Source organism: Macrobrachium rosenbergii, chromosome 41, assembly GCF_040412425.1.
Source record: "Macrobrachium rosenbergii isolate ZJJX-2024 chromosome 41, ASM4041242v1, whole genome shotgun sequence".
Lineage (NCBI taxonomy): Eukaryota > Metazoa > Arthropoda > Malacostraca > Decapoda > Palaemonidae > Macrobrachium > Macrobrachium rosenbergii.
The window spans coordinates 36278314-36294458 of NC_089781.1; the positions used below are offsets into that span (position 1 = coordinate 36278314).

General features: G+C 39.1%; 1 protein-coding gene across 1 annotated transcript; it reads right to left on the reverse strand.

Annotated features, from left to right (window-relative positions):
- Positions 1–2019: 2019 nt before the first annotated feature.
- Positions 2020–6084, reverse strand: LOC136826469 (lysosomal proton-coupled steroid conjugate and bile acid symporter SLC46A3-like). The gene is made up of 6 exons (XM_067083676.1): positions 4437–6084; positions 3987–4082; positions 3520–3663; positions 3287–3370; positions 2983–3139; positions 2020–2744 (listed from the first exon to the last, which is right to left on the reverse strand). The coding sequence occupies exons 1-6, from the start codon at positions 5437–5439 to the stop codon at positions 2249–2251; spliced, it is 1980 nt and encodes a 659-aa protein (XP_066939777.1). The 5' UTR covers positions 5440–6084; the 3' UTR covers positions 2020–2248.
- Between the last annotated feature and the right edge of the window lie 10061 nt (positions 6085–16145).

Genomic DNA, 16145 nt, shown 5'->3' on the forward strand with positions numbered 1-16145 from the left:
GAAATTTGGCTCAGGATGTGACTGGAGATTTGAAATAGTACCCCTCCCTTGGAAGACTAGGGACTGGCATCTCGGGCCCTTAGAAATCGAGATGCTCGCTCCGGTTTATGCATGGCAGGTGGGAATCCTCACAGCTTTGCAGTTGCCTGACTTCACGCCCATAGCCCCTTCTGGCCTGTCCCAGGTTGGTGCTCTCATCACCTGCTAGGCCCAGCTACTGATGAGCATGATGAAGAAGAAAGAAGGGTGGAAGAAAGGCCAGTGATTGCCAGCTGTAAGCTCTCCTGCTTACTAGTGCCTCTTGGCACAGTCGCCCTTTTAATCTCAGTGATCAGCCCTTTAGAGGAAGAATTGCCAAAGTGAGTCTCTTCCTTTGTTAATGCATAGCCTAGGCACCTTAAAGTACAGTACATCAATTTAGTAGCCTTGTTCTTTCCACTTGCCACCGAGCCTGGTAATCGCCATTAGCTAACTAATTTCAGTAATCTTAACTGTGTAGAAGCGAGCCCACGATGCTCGTGACACGCATGACCTAAGACCTCAGTGAGGCACCCATTTATCATATGAGGCAACCCTCATGGATTAACTAGTAGAATTTAATTATGTTAAACATAAGCCACGTTGTAATTTAGTTAGAATATTAACTCTTATGTTGGTGCTACGGTCGGGTTAGGATAGGTTAGGCTAGGGAATATCATGGGAATGTACCACTAGGCTAGAGTCTAAAACACATCATAGTTGTAGGGGTGGCTATAGCCGTGAAGGCACCTTCTAGTACTATTAGAGATTAGGTTAAGTAGTAATTATAGCTCCTTATCCTCTCACAGGGTTAGGTAGTTCTGTAGCTAGAGTGAGCTTCTTGGGACTAATCTGCTCAGGGAAGGAGGTAACCCTACGAGAGCGAACAGCTTGCTTAGTATAGACCTTCCACGCCGAAAAGGGGTGAGGGCCCTCTAAGGGGAGCTTTTATAAATATTTCGCTGTTAAGCCCTCGGGCATTTAGGGATAGAAATATCAGCCTGACTGAGACAGGAAATTGCTTTGTCCCACGCTAGTGCGTCTTCAGTTCAAACCTTGCGTCCGTTGAGAGCAGGATAGGTAGAGTTGGGGCACCCTATAGGAACATTTCCCTCAGCCATGAATATGGGGTGGTCCTAAGGTCCCTTTTCCCTTCCTACCTGTCTCTTGGCGAGATGTTTAGCAAGAACGTGGACACCTGGGGTGACTGTTGACCTAGGCTCGGTCAGAGAACTTGAGAGAGAACCAAGCTTTCGGAGATAACCACGTCAGTTGGACCTCTTCCCCTTTCTTTGTCTTCTTCTATTAATTGAAATTGGAAAAGCAATTGCAAGAACTCCATTAGGTCGTTGATCGCTTCAACGTTCGTCCTAAAGGTAAAAATTAAACTTTTTGTTCAAAACTTAGCATTCTTTTTATCCTTTGTTTCTATTCAAATTTCTTTGTTCCCCTTCAGCCACCACTTGTTATATGTGTTCAGAGTCTAGGTCATTAATTATTATATTTGTTAGCTTCAACCCCGTTATTCAGTAAAATACTTACAAGTTTAGGGTAAGCAAAATCAGGTTAAATCTACGAGTGCTTTTGTATGCCACCACGTCAGGTTTGGAAGAACGTTCGCGTTTAAGATAAATTCATCTCAAATATTCTTTGTTAAGGTTAATAACCCTTAACTGGCGATATACAACTCATTAACGTCTGTCTTTGAGGTTAACTTTTGGCTTCAAGTGCTTGGAGTTCACGTGTAATCTTGGTTTTGCAGGGCCGTAAAATTAAATAGAATTGAATAATACATGATCAACCAAGACTCTCACACGTAACAATATATATATATATATTTATATATATGTATTCATGCATATATAAATTACATGATTTTGTGCTTGCATGTGGATATCCCTACTTTCATTTACGTTAATATGCAAATTAACATTATTTTTTTATACTCATATTCAGGTTTATTTCATTTTGATTATAGTCGAGGTAATTGAAAAACTATCATCAATAATTTAAAATATTCAATATATCACAGCCATCCTTCCCGACTTTATAACTAATACCATTCTACTATGGCAACATACAATGCGACTAGATTCTCAGCTTTTTCATAAAATTTTCTTCCAGATAATACCAGCTACCCTATTCGAGCTGCATATCACAGTAAAAGTTCACTCTGAGGTAGGTTGATTATCCGCACTCTTGACAGACGGGGATCGAGTCTTTCAGAAGTTCAGATGTTTCCCTGACCTTTACCACAATAGTTACCAGCAGATGTCGTGGAGTCCAGTTTATCAGTACCTTGGGACAGATCTGGAATCAACGTTCCTTTGGAGAGCTCGTTTATGCCGATGAAAAGCTTGGAAATGCTTGGCAGTGGATCAGCAACGTTGGTGTTTGATACGTTGCTAAGTGTCTTCCTTCCGAAAGCTTTCTTCAGAGAGTGTTTGAGACCTTGGATAAACTTTGCCTTGAGAGATGCAGTAAATGAAGTTTGAGCCGTTGCCAATGTGTGTCCTTGTCCTTGTCCTTGATACTGCACAGCAAAATTGGGCTGGTAAGAGGTCATTCCTTGGTACGGCATTATTTCCAAAGCCAGTGACTCAGACGTCAGCCACCGAGAGTCTGTTCTGAACACGAGGGTCTTGTCCTTGACAGGTTTTGTTACCTCCTTCGGCTTGGCTCCTTCGATATCATATTCTCGGGTTTTATTTACTGCGATGATGATACTGGAAATGAAAATGCGACAAAGTTTGTTAACATATTAAATGCCACTACATCTTTTAAGGAGGCTTCTCGTTTATTTCTTCTAATACTCGAAAGGTTAAGAACTATGGAAGTAATGAATCTTCGATAATCGCAGATAACCAGGACCAGCATTATAGAAGCTAAAGGATAATATTGGAGGGGGAAAATAAGAATGTATATCAGAAGCAGTAATGATAATTCGGACTATGTGATGCTCACCTGAACAGAGCAATCATGAAGACGCTAAACGCTGCTCCGAGGAGGAAGTGGGCTGCTGGGAAGGCACCAACGGTCGCGTGATACACGGCGCTGTACACTCCGCTTTGCATCATGGGCATCATGCCATCCAGGGCACCCAGCACAGCAGATACTTTTCCTGTTTTAGAAAAGAAAAGAAATTCGCTATTAATATTTTTCAAAGTGAGCTAATCAGCGGAGAAAGAATGTCCTCGGCTAAATTCGTGTTTATTTGTAGCCATTATTATTTAGCAAACAAAAAATAAGTCTATATATACAAAATTACCTATTTCATCTTTGGTGACAAACTTGGTTAACATGGCTCTCTGAGCGATGGTGCAGGAATTGAGAAGCAATGCGGCAACGGGAGCTGTAAAGGAGAAGAATAAATATTGCAATGAGCCTGATTTCATAAAACAGATTTTGGAAATTTCTGGTCACATTTACGATCACTTGATACTTGATAATTATCCGGAAAATATTGATAAGATTCTGAAACTGAACTAAGATTACGCTTACCAAGCCATATTAGGAACCTCTGTGTTTCAGAGATGCAGCCATAGACGCTGTATTCCAAGACTCCCGACAGAGCCCCGACTATGGCCAGAATATTGTCTGAAACCCCGAAGTATCCGCTAAGAAGAGGGACCGCCACCAGGGTTCCTGAAAATGATGAGTATAATAAATCAGTTTTAGCATGAATAAATATTCTGAATGTTCAGACTCTGTTTTCCTGTTTTTATTTGCTGCGGATTTGGGTACAATAAATCGGCTCTCTATTGCAGTGTCATCTTTTTACATTTCAGAATTCTTTTATTTCTCAGAGAGATTTCAATGTATCTTTTTAATCAGGTATCATTGTTTACCGGTACCGCTTGTTGAAAATTCCGAAAAAAATTGTTTTTTCTTTATAAATATTCATCATGGTTCATTTCTCATTTGTCTGCCGAATTCGTTAGTTTCAGTCTAGAAAAAAGTATTCTTACCGGTGGTAGCCACGATGTTTTTGTAAGTGACCCAGAGGCTGTACTCAGTGGCTTCCCATCCCAAGACATGACGTGTAAAGGCGAACACGTAAGGAGCTGTTGATAAGAATAATACTTGATTAGTCATCTGCTTTTGGTGATATTGTTCTACACCATTATTCCTTAAAAGTACAAAGTACTTTTAAGGAATAATGGTGAAGAGAACCGTTGCGCAAACGGACGAAATCTCCCTTTTTTTATCCTTTTTCGTATTTTGGAAAAATACAGTCTGTCATTTACATTATTGTGGCTTTTTACTCATTATTCCGATCACAATATAGTGATGCACCACAGATAGTACAAAGTATTATATGACCATTGCATTAGATGAGAACTCATATTTTAATCTTCATGGAAGATGCATGATTAAACGGATAATCTTCAAGAATCGAATGATAAGATATTACTTACATCTCGTGAGTCGTCTAAGAAGGCTGGTGAAGATAAGTAGAAGGATAAGCGCCCTTGTATTTCCCTCCCTTTTCCTCAAGGTTGACTTGAAACTGTCAAGGATGCGCCGGGGATTAAAGAAGTCCTTGATCATAGTTCCGATGGTAATTTCTTGTTGACTCTGATTAGCGGCTTTCGATGCATTTGATTCCAGGCCATAAACTACCGCAACGCTGTCCCTCATGTTCAGGATAGTTTTCTGAGAACTCTCGGTTCCGGTCTTTTTGGCAAAAGGTCCATGACTCTCGGGGAGGAAGACCATGATGTAAATGACAGCGATTAAGGAAAAAACCAGGGATGTTGCGAAGAGAGGAAGGTAACCGCCCTGGCTGTAGATGTAGGTCCCGAGCAGAGTCCCGGCAGGGCCACCCAGGAACCAGATGCTATTCGCCAGTCCGACTCTTGACGTGCGGGACTCTTCCGACGTGACATCCCCGACGTAAGAATTAGCTGCTGTAAGAAATGACACGGTGCCGCCCCCTAGTGTATCAAGAAAGGTTACGAGTAACAAGAATTCCACTGGCCATGATGGCACGGATGATGCTAAAAGATAACCGGCAGCATGAAGGAGGTGGCCTATTTGCACTGCCACCAAAGGCACCTTTCTGCCGTACTTGTCGCTCCAGGCTCCCATGAACAAGATGAAGAACAGGGGCAGGACAGCGGCAATGATGCCGTTGTAGAAAGAAAAGACGCTGAATTTTTGCTGAACCTCCACGCTGGCATCGGGGTCTGCCTTCAGATTGTGACACACTTCTTCTGAATGTCCAGCATTCATTCGACAAATTCGGTCCATTTGTAAGTTCTCGATGTAGACGTGCATATTGGAGAACGCCAGTCCATCCAGGAGCATGAGAGGCTCAACGGTTATTGAAGAAAACACTTTTGTGGCCAAGGTTTTGAACCTCGTTAACGTCGATTTGCTCTCCACCATTTGTGGCCCTTGTTCTGATGGTGCAGACATCCTGATATTTCTTTCTTGTTGATACACTATTGCAAGGCTTCCAACGATTTCAGATGTTTAATATCAACATAAACTAAACTGACTGTACTAATTTTTTCGGTTTACCGAAAGATATTTTGTTGTTTTTAATGGCTAAATAAATAAATTGTTAAATTAAATAAATTAAATAAATAAACTAGATGAATTAAGTAGCTCGAATTTTACATTCTTCTGCTGAAGTCAGTTGTAAGACTGAGAACTCGTCGGATCGGTACCCATTTATATACCGATAAAGGTCCGCTGCGCGGGACAACGCCATGACGTCAATGGAAGAGGGAACAGGCCCGGCAGTGATTATGCTATTGCCAACAAATGTCCGGGTCCCACCCGACTTCTTACCAGCCACGACTCCCGGGGAGACGGGCGGTAATCTCCGGCGTAATGGACCCTAGCGGTGAGATCATGAAGATTTCAAAATATATAGTTTCAGCGATGAGATTTCTTGTAGTTCCAAATCAGTGTAATGCTCATCACCGAAGTGGACGTGTATTTTCCGTTCTCCCGACTTCTTTTCTCCACCTCGTATAAACCTGTGGTATGCAGCGCCTGGTCAATTCTTTCTCGTAAGTAATCATAATGTTTTCATAAAGGTTACTTCCGCATTACCTGATTGGCAAAAATAAAACTGGGTTAGTCATCTTTTTTTCAACAGCTTATGAGTACTATGATGGTCATTTAGTTATTTTCTGAACTTTTACGCTTCTCAGGTCATACCGACGAAATCGAATGGACTGCTTTGGCTTTTGGCTGTAGAATCTTAATTCTTACTTTCAATGAAATGGAAATGGAAAAGACAAAGTGAAGATGAAAGTGAGGAGGTAACCTTAATCTTTTTTTTAATCAAATTACCTTTGACATGAAACCTTTTTTATTACTCGTTTAAATAATCTTGGCCCATTGCACAACGGTATTTTACCATTGCGTTTACTGCATTTATTATCATTCATCGTGTGACCCATTAACTTCCTTTGAGTCACTGATAAAGATGTTTATAGTTTCACCTCATTTCTCGGGTGTTTCCTCTTGCAACCTTAATGAATGAAGCCTCTTTGAAATGCAATAAAAATTACTGGTCCGTTGAACGATTTTTATCCAGTGTAATTTCTCTTTACGCATTCCTTCTTTTTCTTCTTCTTCATGCAGAGTTCAGAGCCAAAAATAATCGTATTAGTGCGGAGTATTATTTTCCTACTAATTTATTCCCCATGAGAATCGACGCAGGTGATCTAAATTTTGGTGACTTTCCCTGTTTAACGACAGAATTCTCTGTAGAAGTTTAATGGTAAAACAACCAAAAGTTAAGATTCGTTGAAATTTTTCCAGTATTGTTTACCTCGTAATTGAAGTTGCATTCAACTTATTTCAAAAATATTTTAGCTGTGTAAAACTCCTTTGATATCTTATCCAATAACTTGGCATTGTTTCAAGATATAATGTAAAACTCTTCTCTCACGCAAAATGAATGAAATTCGATCAGGAAAAGTTCTTTCTTTCATTTATACACTCGTACTTAGACTGCATACCATTCTAGGTTATTTAATAAAGAAAACAGGCTGGAATGAATGAAATAATAGAAAATTTGTCTTGTATTTTTGTAGCAAGGAGATAAAAAGACTCATGTTTTATTTCTTCGGTTAGGAGTATAAATTCCGTTCCCTATAGATTGCTTTACTTTTCTTGTCTAATACTTGTTAAGCGTTTTATATCTGCTATAGAACTTTGAAATATTCTGTAATTCATTATAAGAATAAGAAATAGGCCAGTAAAAAAAACTAGTTCATTAATTGTCGAAGATAGTTCCTGTTCAATATGAAGAATTGTTAAAGTGACTTTTTGATGGAGATTCGCTGTCCTTACTTTAACCACTCACAACTGGTAATTAATTTTTTCTTTAGGTTTTTCTAATGGCGATTTCATCTCGCGAGAGAGATTTACAAAGTCCGAATAAGACATTTTTCAAATTCCTCTGCGAACACGTTATGTTGTTATAGCCTGCAACAGGGAAGTCATTGTTATGAGAGGAATTTCTGGATGAACAACAACTCGGCAGTAAATAATAGAGATTTTTAAAACTAACGTATGTCTGAGGAGGTAAAAAATACAAGTTTCTACAAACATTCAGCAGCAGAATAGTAAACAAACACGAGCGATACTCAAGGGGAACACCAAGAATACCGTAAACTTACGTCTCAGATTCTAGGTCTCAAATCAGGCTTCGTCACAGGGCGTACTTAGAAGGTCAATGTAGGCGTCCCTCACATTCCTCCCTTCCTTTTCAGTCTCCTCTTCTCAAGACTAAACTACACTCTGCTGTAACTATGCCCTGATATTAAGCTTTACACTTTATCCAAAGGGATCTTTAATTCCCATCCTTTTTTTCTGACTTGAATTTTATCCCTTCCTCCCCAGGCTCGCCTACTCACTGGAACTTGCTGCTATAACACTTTCTCTACCACTACTCCTTTTCATTTCTGGTCCAGTGGTTAGATTGAGCAGAATGGTATTACCAGAGACGGCATGGTTCACACCACAAATTGCACTTGCAAGAACTGTTAATTACCTTTTATCTTAGCAGACTCTCAGTCATCAGTTACGGACTGCTGAAGAGCAAGAGCCCGTGCCAGCACAAGGCTGGCTTAATCTCACACCACCACACCACTCTCTCACGACGAATACCTTGGGGCCATATCATCGCCCTTTTCAGCATGCATTGATTGAAATAACTATGGAGTGTTCTGAATTTTGGGTCCGCCCCAGATCTCTCTCCCATTAAAACTTTAATTCTTTAAAATCCTTTCGTGGAATTAAAGTTTTAAAATATTGCGCCATGGTATTTGTATACAACTTTATTTACATACTAGCTGACCAACCCAGCGCTGCCCGGGATAGCTGAATAACAACCGATAAACTTTCGCTCTCTCTCTCTCTCTGTTTCCAACTCTCCCTCACTTTTTCCCTCTTTCTCCTCCCTATCACCCCCACTACTCTCTCTCTTCCTCTCCCTCTCACTCTTTCTTTCTCTCACTCTCTCTCTTTCTCTCTCCAGCGTTACCTGTCTCTTTCCCCTCTTTCTTCTCCTTATCACCCCGTCTACCCTCTCTCTCACTTCCTCTACCTCTCATTCTCTCTCACTTCCTCTCCCTCTCTCTCTCTTTCTCTCTCCAACCCTCCCTGATTCTTTCCCTCTTTCTTCTTCCAAACACCCCCTCTACTCTCTCACTTCTTCTCCCTCTCACTCTTTCTTTCTCTCTCCAACCCTCCCTGTCTCTTTCCCTTTTTCTTCTCCCTAGCACCCCCTCTACTCTCTCTCTCTCTCACTTCCTCGCCCTCTCACTCTCTCTCTGTCACCCCCTTCCCAACCCCACCCCTTTTGGTGCCATTGATGTCACAGCTCTTCGTTTGGGGAGTCGGTAGAGTTGTGGCCTAGCACTGGCTAGGCCCGAGTTCGACTCTCCGGCTGGCTAATGAAGAGTTAGAGGAATTTATTTCTGGTGATAGAAATTCACTTCTCGCTATAATGTGGTTCGGATTCCACAATAAGCTGTAGGTCCCGTTACTAAGTAACCAATTGGTTCTTAGCCACGTTAAGTAAGTCTAATCCTTCGGGCCAGCCCTAGGAGAGCTGTTAATCAGCTCAGTGGTCTGGTTAAACTAAGGTATACTTCTTTTCTTACCCCACAGTATTCTTTTCCAGATAGTAAGTCATATGTTTACCTAAATTAGGCATGATAAATTCGTAAAGTTACTAAGTCTACGGGCACAACCAGCCCCGTTTCAGGGGAGCCCTCCACACCTTTGGTGCTAGTGATGTCTTCCCCCACAGCGCTGATTTCTAGAAAGTAAGTCATAATAATGTATACCAGGTTTGGTTGAAATCGCTCAATACGTTTCAGAATAATTGTGGCACACACATACATAGGTCCATTTATATATATATAGAGATTTATAGATTTACTGAACATAACATTTAAGATATGCTGCATTCTGAGCTAGTTCCTCTGAATGAATGAATATGTATAATATATACATATCAGATAAAGAATGATTAGTTTGGTCACGATTGAACATAATGAATTTCCACTGTCTTCATTAGGCACGAACCAGAGCTGCAGACGATGTCTTGACAACATAAAGAAAGAACACAAGTTATGTGACGTCAAAATCTCGGAAACATAGGCAATGTACTCTGGCATATAGAATGAAATCCCCGATTACTTACGACAGTTGTTAAGTTTGTCGGGAAGAGTCGATTCATACTTTTATACGTCATCAGTGACTTAGTATGCAACTCACAGAAGAGGATTACGCCACAGGAATTTTTCTTTCGTGCTTTGTGAGTCAATTCATATTTTAGGCAAGGGGGACCCCTGTTTCTGATTTCCTTCTTGTCGTCGGGATTGTAACGATTTGCTTTCTGCATCATTACATCTGCCTATTACATTTACTTAATGACTGAATAATTCTCAGATTATCTTCTCTTTAGACTTTGTCGTGTGTTACACCTTGTCTTATTTTTCTTCCTTGAGCTCTCCCTCTCGGAGATTTTAAATATTTCTTTAACCAATGAGCAGTAGTAACGATCATTATAATTCACATTTTTTTTTTCTCAGCAGTTCTTGAGATGAGTCTGCTAAACTTATGCCCTTCTCCACCCTGGCTGCGATCGATCACACTCGGCTATCTACAAAGAACACAATTTCCTGTGTAGATTAACAGCAGAATTTTTTCCTTTGAGGAAATCGGTCAAAGCCGTTTTAAACCCTCCCGGGATCGATCTCAGGACTCTTGCTGGTGTGGTGGTGCTGGGACCTACTCAGCTTATCTACAGCAATCATTTAACATTAAAATAACAGAGCATTGCCCTTAGAATTGCAATACCGAATCATGCTTGCCCTTTTTCCATGGGAGATTAAGTCCTCACTTGATGTTTTCGGTGCTTGGGTCGCGAAAAACAAGGGGGAACTGTTTGGCACTGAAGTGGAGTCCTGAAATGAAGTTGTTCTTGTGGTCTTTGAAACTGAGCTGAATTCAGAAGTCTCCTAACAATAAATATCGTGTATCTGGACAAACATATGTAAAAATGTACACAAGATTATATATATATATATATATATATATATATATATATATATATATATATATATATATATATATGTATATAATATATATAAATGGATATATATGTATGTATGTATGTATATGTATATATATATATATATATATATATATATATATATATATATATATATATATATATATATATATATATATATATATATAATGCAGCAAATACATATATGTATCGATATAATTGTGCACACACACACACATTACTAGCAGGACCTCATTCAAACTGGATGGTATCTAAGTGGAGATTTTTATACAGAAAAAGTTACAAACTTTCTAGGACAAACAGTCTTAATTATCAAGTATCGGTGCAATGACCAGACGCGTCTTCCAGCTGTAATTATATCTGTGTGCTGGGTACTTTAATCCTAAAATTGCCTTCCTTCTCCTGTGTGACTCCCCCCCACAGCCCCGACTCCTGACCTTGTTCTTTTTCTGCCGGCATCTTCATCCAGTTGTTCGTGTCCTGTGCGTCCTTTAGCGTTTATCTTTTGTTTCCTTGCCACTGTGGAGTGTACAGTTTTTCTTCATATGCTGTCTTCAAAGCCGTTTCCAGTGTTCCCTGCCATTGTGTTGTTAGCACATGTTATAAAGGCGTTCTCTACAACCAATCTGGCCGTTTTGTTGGTGTTCCTGTACAGAAAACTCATATTTTCCCAGTTTATTTTGTGGTCATTTTCCCAGCAATGTTTGGCAACTGCAGACGTCTGATTATAATGTCTTATGTTCTGTATGTGTTCTTTGCCTCACTCTTTACAGGATTTGCCAGTTTCGCCATAGTACCCATCTTCACAGTCTAGACACGCTGCCATATATAACCCCGTCTTATCTCTCCCCCCTCTACCGACTTTTTGTTTCTAATTTACTCCTAATGGTGTTTTGGTAGCTGCCTACCAGTTAGAAATTCTCTAGCTTCCTGTTGATGGCTGTAATAGTGTTGTTGTGCGGGACTGTAATTATTTTCTTCCTTACCAAATGTTCCTTTTCTATCCTTTCCCTCTCCCCAAAATAGTTTTTTCTTGCCTTGATGTGTGCCCGCTCCCATCAGTACTTGGGGTATCCTAATCTCCTAAAACTCTCCCTCAGGTATTCCAGCTCTTCATCTAAGAATTCGGGACTGCAAATACTACAAGCCCTAATGGCCAACCCTGTCGTTAATCCCATTTTTATTTCTTTCCTATGAATGGAGAACATATGTATGTATGATTTGGTGTGTGCCTTCTTCCTGTATACCTTGAATTTTAAATTTTCCCCTTCCCTCTTTACCAGGACATCCGAGAAAGGAATTTCTCCCTCCTTCTCTTCTTCTACTATTGTGAACTGATGTGTTCATTAAGTTTATTTATGTTTTCTAGGAACTTGTGTAGATCTTCCCTTTCTCCCTTATCAATAATCAAGATGTCATCCACGCATCCTACCCATTTTACGATATTTAAGTTCCCTGTATTTACTTTGCCCACCTCTTCCGTTTCAAACCACTTCATAAAGATATTAGCTAGGACTGGCGAAAAATTCGAACCCATGGCCACGCCATTTTTTTGTATATAATGGTTTTCGCCCCACTTGAACACATTAACAACGCTGAGGGCCGCTGGCAACAATTTTATCAAAACGTCATGATCTAGGTCGCACGTATAAACCCCTTCCTCCATATTCTTTTTTATTACTTCCATCGTCGTCTTGACTGGAACGTTGGTAAACAGGGAAGTTACATCCAAACTCGCAAATTTACAGTCTTTTACGTTGATTTTAGATCATTCATCTATAAGGTTCATCTTACGTTTTAAATGCCCTTCAGATACTAATCCCACCCATTTTCCCATTATATTTGAAAGAAATTTCTCCAGCCTCCTCTGCGGTGATCTCGTCGATGCCTCGATCGGTCTTAGCGGGCACCCCTCCTTAACGGATCTTGGGACTACCATAAATATATGGGATCTCTGGACTTTTCCCTAATTTTACTCTATGTTCTAATTCTTTTTCTTTTAGTTTTGTCGTGGATTTTTGTCAACGCTTCCCTTACTTTTTTGTTAAAATTGCATTGTACCCCCATAATGTCCGGTTTTTTTGTTGCAAGCCTAGTATGTGTTTTCATTGTTTAGCAATTGTTGTAACTTGTTCTCGTAACCTATGGCATCCATTACCACTACCGCCCCCCCTTTGTCTGCCTTACAAATCGTTATGTCCTTGTATTTTCCTAATCTATAAAGGGCCTTACCTAACCTCTCCGGCAACACGAATCTGTTCAACCTAACCCCCTCCCACATGCCCCCCCTACAAAAAGCTGCTTCATCCCCATTTTTGTTCTTAACTAGTTCCCTTAAGCTTCTACACATTTCAGTGAAATCGTGACTATCGTTCCCCATGCAAAAATTAAGACCATATCCTAACACTAGCTCTTCATCCCTACTTAGGAGTCTTTTGGAAATGTTCTTGACTAAATCAAAGTTTCTTTTTTTTTTTTTACCCACCCTACCTATCGAAAATGGCAACGAGTCTCTTCTCGTGAAGCTGAGAGATACGGCGAGCACATACCTTTACATAACCCTCAATTCCTTTGAAAACGTTGTCTAAGCTTGGGCCTCCGTATTTCTCCGTCAGTTCTCTTCTGATTTTTTTGCTCTTCATCCTTAATTCTTCCAATTCGATCTATTTCTTCCTTATGCCTTCCTTCATGATCTCTTCTACAAAGAAAGAAACGGATGTTCATCAGTGTCTCTCTCTTGTAATTATCCAGCGATTTCGGTGCCACACAGTCGGCTATGAGAAGAAGGATAACAGTAACAGACAACAGAATCCGGTTCCTTAAGAATTGCATAGCTTTTTTTTTTATAGAAAGCTTGTAACTTTTTCTGAATAAATATCTCCATCCAGTTTGAAACAGGTCCTGTTAGTAATTTATTAATGCACAGAACAATTGTGTATGTGATAAAGTTAAACACACACACATGTATATATATATACATATATATATATATATATACATATATATATATATATATATATATATATATATATATATATATATATATATATATATATATATATATATATATATATATATATATATATATATATATATATATATATATATATATATATATATATATATATATATATATATATATATATATATATATATATATAGAAGTACAATTATATCAACACAGACATGTATTTGCTGCATATAGAAAGATATTTTGTAGGAAAGAACCAGCATAAAACACGCACTGGTATAAGTAGAACAGGAAAACTTCAGTTTGAAGTCTCACTGAATTGTCATTTTGTTCTTTATAAATGTCTTACTAGCAATATCCATACGGTAAATTGTGTATCACGTGTATTTGAAATATGAAGTTTGGTATTATGCATAGGCCTGTGAATGAGGTCATCAGTATTATACACGGCCTTGCTAAAGCAAAATGGAAAATGTGGGAACTTAACAGGTCTGGTAACTTACTGCTGGCCTTTGTTATAAGGTCACAAAAGATTTGATTATATAATACGCATCTAGAAAGGATTAAGATATTTTCATGAAGATTAATCCCACACCATATAACGTACAAACTGCTTATAAGCCATCAGACGCCTGGTTGATTCTACGTAATTTCGCTTCGGTAGATTGACTCCCGGTTATCTCACTCCTGTATTACACAGCACCGAAGTGAATATTAACGCCCTTCATGGCATTATAACGAGTATTTATTAATATGTACAAACTTCATTACCTATATATTCAATATATTTATAGAAAAAGTTTGTTTACGATAATTTGTAAAAAAAAAAAAACAAAGTAATTGCTTTAGGAAATGCATGTTACAAGCTACTGTTGACACAGCAACCACTTATAAAAAAAAACAAAGCGGGGAAGTAACCTGTTAACAGTAAAAAGTTGATTTGGCTCTCATCGTAATATATGGCTAGAGCAACCCAAATCGTTTGCTCAGATCTTTAAACATCTTCTTGTCATCGTTTTATTAACCATTCTCTAAATCAACTTTTTTTCTAGCTGCAATAAATTTCCAGACTGGGATGTACTCATGCCATGACCTTTGAAGTGCACCATGGTAACCTTCCAAGCAGTTGCTGCTACGAATCGTATCATGCTGTGTTTTCTCATGAGCATTCTAGCTATCAGAAATAGGAAATCTGAGACAACCCTCCGTTTTGAACTGTTTTGACTTCTTTCGCATCCAATGAACGCAATTTCGAAATCAGAAATAAGTTCTTGGTGCGGGGCCGTCGTCATACACAAGATCTACGAAACCGTTAACTACATCAGTGACTGGACGAAACGAACAGAAAAACATCTGGCCTTAGTTCACAGTCTTGATATTTTTATTTGCGGCCAACCTTAACTATTTTCACGTAAGTGTTTTGAGGAAGGTGGAACATGCAGTATTAGAAAATAAAGTAGTGTGAAAGATTGTCAGAAAACTTTCGTAATCAACCAAGACAGGACGTGGGCTCAATCGAGGATGTAGATCTAGATGCCTCATGGATAGTGGATTAAACATTTCTTATCTTGATCGCAAGAGGTGCAAATTATTATTGGAACAGGCTTCTCAGCTAAAACATAGAGGTGTACAGCTGATTAGATCTATTTGGACAAATTTTGAAAGCTCCGTCCCCTCCCCAGTATCTAAAACGTGCAAAGTCATCAAGATCCCTGTCTGTTGCAGACACAAGTAATCTATGCACGTCAATCACACTGCAGAAAAAGTTCATCATAATAATAAAAAAAGGATTCATCAGGGATTTTACATCTAGACCGATCTTGTGGAATTAGAGAGGTTTTAAAACTTACTTGGGGACATATCCTTATATCACGATTTGAACGTACTGGATAGCAGCTTTTCCATATAATTTTCATCCCAGTGTTCGCACATATCGGCAACATTCGTCCGAAACTATTCGTTGAAAGTGCTGCAGCTTTCAAGTGTTGACGTAACTTGGGTTTGCTGCTAAGGTATGATAGTTTTTACCAACTGTTCAATAGTCGTGTGTCAAGGAGCTCACTTGTGTTCTGCATGACTTCATATCCACTTGCAAATCAATTTTAGACCTGCAGGTACTTTTCTATGTACTGTACTTAGTAATAAAATTCATTTCTACTATTTTTGTCTTTCCTCTAGTTCAAGTGATAATGACGAGAGGTACATAAGAAAGATAAATGAAAAGTTAGTAAATATGAAAGTCTGTTTGCCTAGGGTGATGACAATTTTGCAGTTGGGAATATATGTCAAGGCACGTGAATTATAACTCGAAAATACTCGAGAAATAAATCTAAACGAAGGCCTTGATCTTCGTGACTAACTTCTAAATGACGATAGCTCTAACGAAGTTAAACAAAGAACTTCCTTAGAATTTTCAGTTTATGATACTAATTACTGGCACATACGGAAAAAAAGTCATAAAAGAGGCTCCTTGTTCTTCAGATGGTAACTGAGAGGCAGCAACCTGGCGTCAAAGTGACCAGGAGTCAGTTTACCAAGAGTGAAATTATCGGCCACCGTTTCACTGACACTAAATAACAAAAT

Excerpts from the sequence above, each read along its gene's own strand:
- LOC136826469 (XM_067083676.1), bottom strand. The coding sequence starts at position 5,439 with ATGTCTGCACCATCAGAACAAGGGCCACAAATGGTGGAGAGCAAATCG. Across the intron at positions 3,371-3,519 it reads GAGGTTCCTAATATGGCTTG|CTCCCGTTGCCGCATTGCTT; the intron begins GTAAGCGTAATC and ends TCTCCTTTACAG. Across the intron at positions 2,745-2,982 it reads TTCATGATTGCTCTGTTCAG|TATCATCATCGCAGTAAATA; the intron begins GTGAGCATCACA and ends TTTCATTTCCAG.